Below are 12450 nucleotides of genomic sequence, written 5' to 3'. Positions count from 1 at the left end.
TTCCCTGAAGGACCGGGCACTACGCCGTTCACCACTGTTTATCCATTCTTTGAAAGCAATGTGGAACAGGCAATCTGTGCATCCCTCTCGTCATACCTGCTGATGCTTCTCGGATTCCAGTTTGATGGGAGACTTGATGCAGTTGCAGGTGTCATGGTACGTCTGTTTAAGAGCCAAATCCATCAGGTGTTTGTGATATGCTCCCGCCACATTTCCACAGATGAAGATGATGATATTAGCCAGAATCTACACAGACACATAAACAGCTTTAGTATTGACATACTGTATGCTCTGTACTCTGTATGTTACCAAAAAAAAGAAAGGTTACACTTTATTTTAAAGTGTCTGTGTAATAGTGTAATTATACATGTAATTAACTACATGTACTTACTATAGGATTAGGGTTTGGTTCATGGTTAGTAAGTATGTATAATTTAAGTTATTATCTATCTATCTATCATCCATCCATCCATCAACAATATATTTTATATAAATATATTCTTTGCAGAATTCTGTGAACTCTAATCATAATTTGACAAATATGTTGAAATAAATATCTTAAAGGGTTAGTTCACCCAAAAATGAAAATAATGTAATTTATTACTCACCCTCATGCCGTTCCACACCCGTAAGACCTCCGTTCATCTTCGGAACACAAATGAAGATATTTTTGTTGAAATCCGAAGGCCTCCAAAGAAAGCAAAACAATTTACACTCTCAAGATCCATTAATATACTAAAAACATATCTAAATCAGTCCATGTGAGTACAGTGGTTCAATATTAATATTATAAAGCGACAATCATATTTTTGGTGCGCCAAAAAAAACTAAATAACGACTTATATAGTGATACTGAACTGATTTCAGAAAACTGCTGCATTAAGCTTCGGAGCGTATCCAATCAGCAAGTCGATTCAGTGGATCGAGTCACGTGATTTCAGCAGTTTGGTGGTTTGACACGCGATCCGAACCACTGAATCGACTTGCTGATTCGATAAACTCCGAAGCTTCATGAAGCAGTGTTTTGAAATCGGTTATCACTATAAGTCGTGTTTTAGTTTTTTTGGCGCACCAAAAATATGATTGTCGCTTTATAATATTAATATTGAACCACTGTACTCACATGGACTGCTTTAAATATGTTTTTAATACTAGTAAATTGCTTTGCTCTTTATGGAGGCCTCACTGAGCCTTCGGATTTCAACAAAAATATCTTCATTTGTGTTCCGAAGATGAACGGAGGACTCACGGGTATGGAACGGCATGAGGGTGAGTAATAAATTACATTATTTTCATTTTTGGGTGAGCTAACCCTTTAAATAATATATAACACATTAATATATATATATATATTATATATATATATATATATATATATATATATATATATATATATATATATATATATATATATATATATATATATATATATATATATATATATATATATATATATATATATATATATATATATATATATATATATATATATATATATAGCAAAATATAATTTCTTGTATATTGTCAAAAACTAAATATATTTCTTTTGATTTTGGGGTGAAATATAGTGAGATTAAACACCACAATTCCAAACAAGTGTATATAAATTATCAATCCGGTAATGGATATGTTAAATATTTAGCATTGAATTAATGTGGAGACTCAGTGTGTAATCAATACAGCATTGGCATACAGTATAAAACAAGTAACGAATGCAGTAAATTGCCTTATAGGAACAGAAACGCATTACTGCCAGACCACAGACACTTTGGGAAAATATGCACGGCAACCAAATGGCTTTTGAGTTTCAAATGGCAGAGGTAAGCGCATTAGCGAAAGATATAATCAGTACAAGGATCTAGAGAGGGATGTGTGATTTGAAAGATATTGATCTTCAGGAAAAGTGAATTCAGTTCAGTCCACGAAAAGCTTTCAGCAGTGCTTTATGTCAGAGTGAACAAATAACAGTGCAATACTGAATATGATGCTGTTATCTTTAACAATTGGAGAGCCGGGCGTGTTAGATAATTAGGTTTAATTGCAATAACTGAAACTCTATACACAATAAGGCGAGAGAAATTACGAATCCTACAAAAATAAAGATTGGGCATTTGAATTAGAATTTTGGTGTGATGTAAATATACACCGATCCGGCATAACATTAGGTGAAGTGAATAACACTGATTATCTCTTCATCACGGCACCTGTTAATGGGTAGAATATATTAGGCAGCAAGTAAACATTTTGTCCTGAAAGTTGATGTGTTAGAAGCAGGAAAAATGGGCAAGTGTAAGGATTTGAGTGAGTTTGACAAGGGCTAAATTGTGATGGCTAGATGACTGGGTCAGAGCATCTCCAAAACTGCCGCTCTTGTGGGGTGTTCCCGGTCTGCAGTGGTCAGTATCTATCAAAAGTGGTCCAAGCAAAGAACAGAGGTGAACCGGCGACAGGGTCATGGCTCATTGATGCACTTGGGGAGCGTTTTCTTTTACATCAAGTGGATGGCCGGGTGATTGTGCGTTGCTTACCTGGGGAACACATGGCACCATGATGCACTATGGGAATAAGGCAAGCCAGCGGAGGCAGTGTGATGCTTTGGGCAATGTTCTGCTGGGAAACCGTGGGTCCTGCCATCCATGTGGATGTTACTTTAACATGTACCACCTACGTAAGCATTGTTGCAGACTATGTACACCCTTTCATGGAAACGGTATTCCCTGGTGGCTGTGGCCTCTTTCAGCAAGATAATGTGCCCTGCCACAAAGCAAAAATGGTTCAGGAATGGTTTGAGGAGCACAACGACAAGTTTGAGGTGTTGACTTGACCTTCAAATTCCCCAGATCTCAATCCAATCGAGCATCTGTGGGATGTGCTGAACAAACAAGTCTGATGCCCCACCTTGCAACTTACAGGACTTAAAGGATCAGCTGCTAACATATTGGTGCCAGATACCACAGCACACCTTCAGGGGTCTAGTGGAGTCCATGAATCGACGGGTCAGGGCTGTTTTGGCAGCAAAAGGGAGACCAACACAATGTAATGTCATAATGTTATGCCTGATCAGTGTATAATTGAAATGTATTTTTTATATAAAATAAATAAATATAAAACAGGAATTTATTTAATTAAATAAAATGTTTTTTAGAATGTCATTTTTTAATGAAATTACAAATGAAAGATTTACCCATTGTAAATGAGTTTAACAATACTATTACGAATGAATAGGTCATAAATATTCATTAGGTTAGTACGAAAGCTTGATACCATTAACCAGGTCTTGTGAGTCTTGTAGAAATAATTAGTGTTTAATTTTTTTTGACCGGCCCCATGTACTTCCGCAGTAAGCGCATTACTTTAATTGCAATTTTTTTTACAAAGGGGATTGAGGGATGAGTCAAAATAATTTTCTGTGGTAATTGAAAGAATAGCAGAAATGCAGTCACAATAAAGCTTAATTTGCTTTGAGGCTGGAACATTTCTTTAACCTTTTCCCCACCAGCATTTTTTAAATAAGTTGCCAGCCTCCACCAGCATTTATGATCATTTTCACAAAAGTTTCATGGCCCCAGAATATTTTGTTGTATGAATATCTGAACATGGCATGCCATATGTCAAAAGAAAGAACAGATCCTCTGCTTTTAAAAAAACAAACAAAAAGCGTTTTATTCTAGCTTCATGCATTCCTTTTTTATAAACACTTGAATATGGGTAAGTTTTATTAAAAAAACTTGAGAAAATCAAATTTTTGTCAAAGACTATGTCTGCCAGACATTGCCTGGATGGGATTCAGAACGATGATCAAAACACAGATGGAGTAGACCGAGTCCATCAAAGCGTCACAGCCCTATAGCTTGTCCTGGGTCGACATTTCATTCAGTAACATTAGGCAGTTTTGATTTATATGCTGTTTAATACTGATGACCGCGTTATTTTACATATGCATCTGTTTACATATGCTATTGCATGTTTCTACTTCTTCTTCACATGTGTTTTGATCGGGAGATTCTGTACTCTTTCAGAAGTACGTAAGTGTGTGATAGCGCTCCCCCCCCCCAATTATATAACAGTGGAAACACGGATAGCTGGAAATTTCCGTCAATGGCAGGGAATTTATTTGCCCCATTTTTGAAGTCAATCTAGTGAGCCTCTTTTAGATTCATCAAATTTGCAACTTCTCCATGGCAACCTCCGCACACGTGTTTGAGATCAGCACAGGGCTTTAGAGCTAGAGTAAGCACAGTGAGTAAGAACAGTAGAGGTTGTTAAGGTTCACCCTAGACTGCGAAAGGCGTCTGTCATTTTAATTAGTCTACAACCTCCTGCTAATATCACTCACTGACATTTTTAGCGGATTAAGAATCATCCACTGCAGGCAATTACACAACACTCTTCATCAATTAGGAACACAGTTAACAAAGAGCTTTTTAACAACCTCCCACCATCTGAAGGTACATTGTTTGGTTTCCAGAAATCGATCATGACTAATTGAACATTAACTTGACATACTACAGGACAACCGCTGTTTGCCTTGAGCTGTGTTGGTATAACACTCAGTGACTTCAACAGAAACAGGAAACTGCTTTCAAACAGGATTCCAAGACACTATCATGTAATGTTAAATAATAAAATATTACCTATAATCTAAAATAATCAAATATTTGATGATTGCATATTACATGTTTGTATATTTCTCACTTAGTTCTGCTGACACTTATTATAACAGCATAAATTTGTTTTTGTCGCTCATATAATGTGTTCCAGACTGATGTGTGTTGCTCATGGGAAATATGGGTGGTCGAACTAGCACTTTTGGACTTAAAACTCTCTTAATTCATTTGTACACAAACAATGTCCAACACTGTATATACATACTGTATATATTTGTTTTTTCTCAAAGTAAATGCTCACCACAGTGCAATTTCCACAACACCTCAAATGATGTATTGTATGAATGAATGAGGCATTTATATAGCGCTTTCATATGTACTACTGTACACCCAAAGCGCTTTACAACTATGTTAGGGTCCACTTGGATGATGCGACGGCAGCCACAGTACAACGGCACCAGTGCGCTCACCACACACCAGCTATTGGTGAAGAGGAGAGAGGGTGATAGAGACAATTCAATGGATGGGGATTATTAGGAGGCCATGATTGGTAAGGGCCAATGGAGGGAATTTGGCCAGGACACCGGAGTTACACCCCTACTCTTTTACGAGAAGTGCCATGGGATTTTTTATGACCACAGAGAGTCAGGACCTCGGTTTAACGTCTCATCCGAAGGACGGTGCTTTTTACAGTATAGTGTCCCCATCACTATATTGGGGTGTTAGGACCCACACAGACCACAGGGTGAGGACCCCCTGCTGGACTCACTAACACCTTCTTCCAGCAGCTACCTAGTTTTCCCAGGAAGTCTCCCATCCAGGTACTGACCAGGCTCAACCCTGCTTAGCTTCAGTGGGAAACCAGTCTTGGGCTACAGGGTGATATGGCTGCTGGCCGTAGCCGCAGTTTTGTGTATAATAGAAATGGGTGATGGAAATGAAGGTGGTAAAAATTAAATTTTTAACATTTTAGGAATAATTGACTGACTTTGTCTGACTAGGGCTAAGTTACAATTCATCCCAAAATAAACAAACCAATAAACAAAAAATAAAATAAAATTCGATTTTGCATAACGGATTTGGAATTCCCCCCAAATTCTCACATAATCTTCAATATAATCAGTATTATATACTATTATAGTATTTATTCATTTTTAATAGCTTTTTTATTATTTTATTTTTAGTAATTTTAGTACTCAGTCCTTTAGTTTTCCATCTAATATTTATTATTTTATTTCAGCTTGATATTGTATTTAGTTAACAATAGCAACACTGGTCATAATGATCCAGATATTTTCATAATTTAAATAAAATAAAACTTTAAAGGTGCAGTGTGTAATATTTAGGATCTACTCACAGAAATGCAATCTAATATACATAACTTTGTTTTCAGTGGTGTATAAAGACCTTACATAATGAACCGTTATGTTTTTATTACCTTAGAATGAGCCATTTCTATCTACATACACCGCGGGTCCCCTTACAGAGAAGTCTCCATTTTGCGCCGTCATGTTTCTACAGTAGCCCTAAACGGACCATCTGCTCTACAGAGCGCTAGTCACTCTCTGCTCTTTCCGACATCTTTGTCCTGTGTCGGCCACCGTAGCTTCTCTACGTGCTTCGAAAGGGAGGGGTAAGTGTTTGAAAATTTACACCGTGAATTTTACAAAATAAAATTGTAATATTTTTTATGTGACAAACTTTGCATTGTGATAAATAGCATGCTGTGATGAAAATATCATTTTAACAGCATTTTATGTATTCTTAATACACACAATTAAATAATATTTTTTATAATGTCTCAAGTGATCATATTAACCAAAGGCAACATGGCGAGCATGTCCTCTCTCTCCCTCGTGCTATTTAAGGCCTTGTCCACCTGCCATGAGACACACCTGTATCTTACTGGAAGAGTTTTATAGGACAGGTCCTTCGAGAGCAGACTTCTTCTGGCTGTAATCACTTTACAGGAGGAAGAGGGCAGGCAAGTAAATGAGCACAGTGCCGTGTCTGTGGGGAATGATAGCTTAATTACAAAACACTGGCATTTGACATCATCTCTACATCTGTGACCCAGACAGATGTGACCCTGTTTGTTATTTTTTCAGTCTCTTATTAACACGAGACCTTCTTTTGCTGAGTACGTCAGCAGTAAATGTCCTGAAAGTGACGTACAAAGCCTTTAAAGGCTCTAACAAACAAAGTATGACCTGCAGGTCTTGAGGGCACCTAACATAAATAGGGTGTAACGCTTCTAATGAGAGCGCCGAAAGCATGATTAACTGTGAGTGCTGAATGTGAAGGGTCGTTAAGGTTGGTTTTAATGAAGCTCTCCTACTGTTGAAGAGCAGTGTGGAGGACTGACTGCGGTGAAAGTGTTTACCAATCTAAAGGAGGATTATTTTTAAGGTTTTTAAATTGGACTGGACAACAAGTTTAAAATAACGTCCTACGTTCTTCCGCTATACTCGGTTCTTGAATGTAATGCTCCTCTCTCTTGAACTCAACATGACAGCCAGTATTTTTGTGTTCCTGTGGACCATGTGACTAGAGTGTTGCCTTGGTTACATGGGATGTGTTTAGGTCTGGTCTGAAAAACATATCTGCTTGAGATCTGCTTAGGAACATAATAATGATTTTTTTAAAAAAGGTTCTGGAAAATCGATTGAAAGGTGAGCATGAATTATTATTTAATAGTTACATAAGACTCCTAAGTACACTAGCAGAACAAAAAACTGTGAAAGGAAGAGCAATCAGTGTACATATCAACTATATGTATTTATGAGGCTAAATAGAGATATAGTGAGGGTCAGGGCTTAACGTTTTCGCTCACTGGCCACTGTGGCTAATGGTTTTCCAAAGTTACTAGCCACTCATCATTTTCACTGGCCACAATTTTGACATCGATACCATGGGGAAAAACAACCATTTAGATATTTTTATATTATCTCATAATTTGGCAGCAGGTATATTAGGCTGCTGTCACTTTAAGACCTGACGCACGGATCCGTTATGTACAGATACACATGCGTTTTCTTTCTTTCTGAACTGTTTAAAATATAACTGACCATGTTTACATGAATACGCACCATTTAAGCGCAATAAGCTATGAAAAATAACTAAATTTAGTACTGAGAGGCTGCTTTGTGTGCAAGCACAAAATCTGCGGGAATGACTAAAATTCAAGCCCTGTAATACCGACAATAGTATTCCTCTGGAGCAAATTAAATGTGTGAGTATGTGAGGGGAGGCGGGTTTGTGTGTCAACTTGTTGTCGGAGAGATGAGAGAGCGAGAAAGTGCAGCTGGTATCATCTATCTATTCTGCGGAAAATGTGTATTGGAAGTATTTCCCATATATCGATTTCCAAAACTATATTTTTGACAACACTACATTGATTGCACTTAGTTTATTATTTCAGCATACCCTGTACAGGGTCCGGAATGACATCAAGTATATACTTTAAATTTTAAATGTCTGTGGAGGAGCTCTGACCTCATATGTGGAACCATTTGAAAGCTTAGAATGTCTACTTTCTGGAGACATGCATCACTTTGGGATTTGTTTTACACAAAGTAACTTATTTACACTAAATTACTCTGGGACCATTTCCGCCTGGATTTGGCCTACCCAAATTGAAAAGCGTCCCATACCCACATAAAGTGGTCTAAATGCAAAATGTTGGTGTCATTTTACAGGAAACCCATTGAAGTTACATAAAACACTGCTACAAGTGATAAACATTTAAGTATATGTTGTCTGAGCTGTAATAAACAGAGGCTTTTGAATTTTTGGTTATAAATTCATTTTTGAAAGTGTATATCTCAGGCCCTGTGTGCTCTAGCACCCTGAAGACAACTTTGGCTGTTTCCACTAGATTCCAGAAAGATTTTTGTCTGGATCATGTATGCAAGATTTATACAAATGGATCTGAATGGAAGAATATGACCCTTTTTTTTATGTTATTTCCGCCTAAACAGCCCCCCCCCCCTCCAATACCCATATATAGTGGTATAAATGCAATATCCCTGTGTCATTTAACAGAAAACCCTGAAATTACTTAAAACACTTCTGAAAGTGATAAATATTATAGTATATGTTGTGTGTGATATAATAAACATATAAAATATACAAAAACAGACAGCGCTTTTAAATTTGTTAAGTTATAAATAGATTTTTGTAAGTGTACTGTATATCTCAGGTCCTGTGTGTTCTAGCACCCTGCAGACAGTTTTGGTTGTTTCCAGCATGTCTGCAAACTGGAAAAAATTATTTAATGACACTGAGATATTGCATTTATACCACTGTATATGGGTATGGGGGGATCCTCCCTTCAGATCCATTTGAATAAATCTTGAATACAACATTATACAGACAAAATTCTTTTTTCCATTATTTTCTGGAATATAATGGAAACAGCCAAAACTGTCTGCAAAACACACACACACACACACACACACACACACACACACACACACACACACACACACACACACACACACACACACACACACACACACACACACACACACACACACACACACACACACACACACACACACACACACACACACACACACACACACACACACACACACACACACACACACACACACACACACACACACACACACACACACACACACACACACTTGTTCACTTGTTGTTGTATTAAATTAAAATTGCCAGTAGGTGGTGGTAAGTCACTGTCTTTATGAGTGAGTGAGTGAGTGAGTGAGTGAGTCAGTCAACGAGTTATTCATTCATTCAGTAACGAAGCAAGTGGCTGTATTTATGAACGGATCATTAAATCTCACAATTCGTTCATACTAAGCCACAGATTCGTTCACGAATCACCACTGTGCTGCAGTTCTGCTGTGGCTTTCGTTGCAAAATAGAGCAATGATCGGCTACTGACAATACTGTTTTAAATGTAGTAACGTTACATCATCACTTAACAAAAGTTACCCTTAGCTTGTTGAACTGTTGTATAAAATCAATGTCACTAGGGCTGTCGCGGTAACCGCAAAATTGTAAAACCGCGCTATTGACAAGCCAACCGCAGAGGAAGGAAAGCAACCGCAGAAACTGCGGCAACCGCAGTGTTCAGTTTTTTTTTTTTTTTGTGGCCTTGTTTTACAATTCGTCATGTGCATTTGATGTTAAATAAATGAATAATGATACAAGAGTACCCAACCCGCGGCTGAGTTTACGGATCTGCTGTCTGGCGAAAGCTACGTTACAGTGTCTTCTGTCAAACCCGTCCTGAAACTCCTGACAGAAGATATGCTTAAACCATCAAGCGAGGATACCACCTTAACATCGGACATAAAGCACAAAATATGTAGTGTTCTACAGGGGAAGTATGAACCAGCTGCCTTACAAAAACTTTAGGCAAAAGCCAGTTTTTTAGATCCTCGATATAGGGACAATTATATCAATGATACGTTAAAATTATTTGATTTCTTTAATTTTTTTAATGGGAAAAGGCATGTTCTTGTTGCTGTTTTGCATTTAACAATAAACAAAAATGTTTTAAAACGTGTATCTTTGTCAGTTAAAAAGCAACAATTTATGCTACATAACTCAACAACAGAGCTTTTTATGCAGTAAAATCAGGATAAATTAGGTTTGTAAAAACAAAAACAAAAAAAAAAAACAAAAAAAAAAAAATGCGGTAATACCGCAGACCGCGCTTGAGCCACCCATTATAACCGCAAGGTAAATTTCATAACCGCGACAGCCCTAAATGTCACGTTTGAAATCGTGGATATTCGGGAAACATTGCATTCTTGCTTGTATAATATGATCAACATTAAAAACACTGCTGTTTCAGCCTGCATTTTGATCGCAGATTTAATCTCACAAACAGCGCAATCGGCTCGTGACAGAACACAGACCGACTGAATGACACTTTAATTTAAGTAGAAAATCTCAAATGAAGATCGCTGAACTCCAGCTTACTTGTCTGTGTTTTCTGATCACCCACGCTTCTTAAACAGTGTAGAGAGGATTCATTATTTAAATCTGGTAAAAACAGAATGTAATGTGTTGTCTCATTTATTCAGTAAAACAAGTGGTTTTGGTCACGTTTTAAATTTTTTTTATACACATTTCAGTCTCGTCTTATTTTGTCAACGATATTGCATGTGTTATTAGTCACAGTTATCGTTTAATGATGTGGGTGTCGTCTCTCATCGTCTTGTCTTAGTCAGGGAAAAAAAGGTCATCAACGAACATTTTTCATCATAGTTTTCGTTAACGAAATTAACACTAGTTGTCAGACAGGAGTACCGCACGTGCACATTTGCCACAGAACTCACAATGTCCGTAGTTTAGAGGGGCAAGTCCTACCAGCTTACTGAGATGTCAAATTGCGTACTTGCTTGAAAACAGACATTCATGCGTAAAATGTTTAACCCGTTTGTGTTCATCCACAAGGAGGGACAATTATTTTCCAGGACAACGCAAACGTTTCCAGGACATTTTACTTTTTTTCCCATTTTCCATGTGTTTTCCAGGACTGGAAAATTGGTCTTTCATTTTCCAGGTTTTCCAGGACGCGTGGGAACCCTGTGTAAATGTCAAGCCCTTGTGAGAGTATACATTGGGAAGATTGGGACAAGTTGTTACACCGCATTCCAGTTAATTTTTCTCAGGAATGTTTGATGTTTAAAGGTCAGTTTCTACAAAAACACATACCGTAGACATTTTCACGTTATTGCCCAGGAAATAAGGTACATTTAATCAACACACACTGACCTTTTGTGACAACAAGCAAAAGAGTTTTATCCTATGGCAGGACATGTTGTGTCATGCTACATGAGGCAAGTTGTCACAATGGGAACCTGCTGTTTATTGAATTGAGTCCTAACACCCCAGTATAGTGATGGGGACACTATACTGTAACAAGCACCGTCCTTCGGATGAGACGTTAAACCGAGGTCCTGACTCTCTGTGGTCATTGAATTGAATTTTAAGGAAAATGTAAACAGTATAATTATGAAACAATTATCGAAATAATTATTAAAACAGAATTTTTTTTTTTGCTAAAGTAATATATACACAGATCAGGCATAACATTATGACCTAATACTGTGTTGGTCCCCTTTTTGTTGCAGATGCTCGATTGGATTGAGTTGTGGGGAATTTGGAGGCCAAGTCAACACCTCAAACCATTCCTGAACCATTTTTGCTTTGTGGCAGGGCGCATTATCCTGCTGAAAGAGGCCACAGCCACCAGGGAATACCGTTTCCATGAAAGGGTGTAAATGGTCTGCAACAATGCTTAGGTAGGTGCTACATGGTAAGTGATACTTGCCCCAACAATACATTATGGAAAAATGCCCTCATTAAAATCTAATTTTATTCAATAAAAAATAAAAAGATTTGAAATAAATATATGTAATATTTGAATTTTTGTTTCAGAACACATCATTTTTCATTTAGTTTCCACACATGTGTAGGGCTGAAAATGAACAAAAACATTTGAAAACATTCTTATCAAAAGGGCCATTTGGAAGTCCTAAAGGCACAAAGGTGTTAATGGTGATCAAGGCCTGTAGGCCAAGATGTGTCTATGCTAGGGGTGGCGAACTCGGGTTCCAGAAAGCCTCAGTCCTGCAGAGTTCAAATCCATTCCTGATAAAACTCACCTGCCTGTAGCTTGCTAGTAACCCTTCAGACCTTTATTAGCTTGTTCAGGTGTGTTTGATTAGGGTTGAAGCAAAACTATGCAGGACTATCCACCCCTGGTCTACGCTAATTGTCACACGGTGGGACTGTAGCGTCTGGAGTGTCTCTCAACTAGGATCAAAGTGATCAGAGATGCTTTCCTCCAAAC

General features: G+C 37.6%; 1 protein-coding gene across 2 annotated transcripts in view; it reads right to left on the bottom strand.

Annotated features, from left to right (window-relative positions):
- adcy2b (adenylate cyclase 2b (brain)) overlaps positions 1-12450 on the bottom strand; it is a 96962-nt gene that overhangs the window by 44908 nt on the left and 39604 nt on the right. For both annotated transcript variants that reach the window (XM_079829751.1, XM_079829752.1), the window contains exon 4: positions 97-246. In XM_079829751.1, the coding sequence (XP_079685877.1) occupies positions 97-246 (150 nt within the window). The remainder of the gene's footprint in view (positions 1-96; positions 247-12450) is intronic.

The sequence above is a fragment of the Gobio gobio genome (assembly GCF_949357685.1).
Source record: "Gobio gobio genome assembly, chromosome: 11".
In the NCBI taxonomy this organism is placed as follows: Eukaryota; Metazoa; Chordata; class Actinopteri; order Cypriniformes; family Gobionidae; genus Gobio; species Gobio gobio.
Note: the sequence above shows the minus strand (reverse complement) of the source record. Positions and strands in the feature narration are given on the sequence as shown.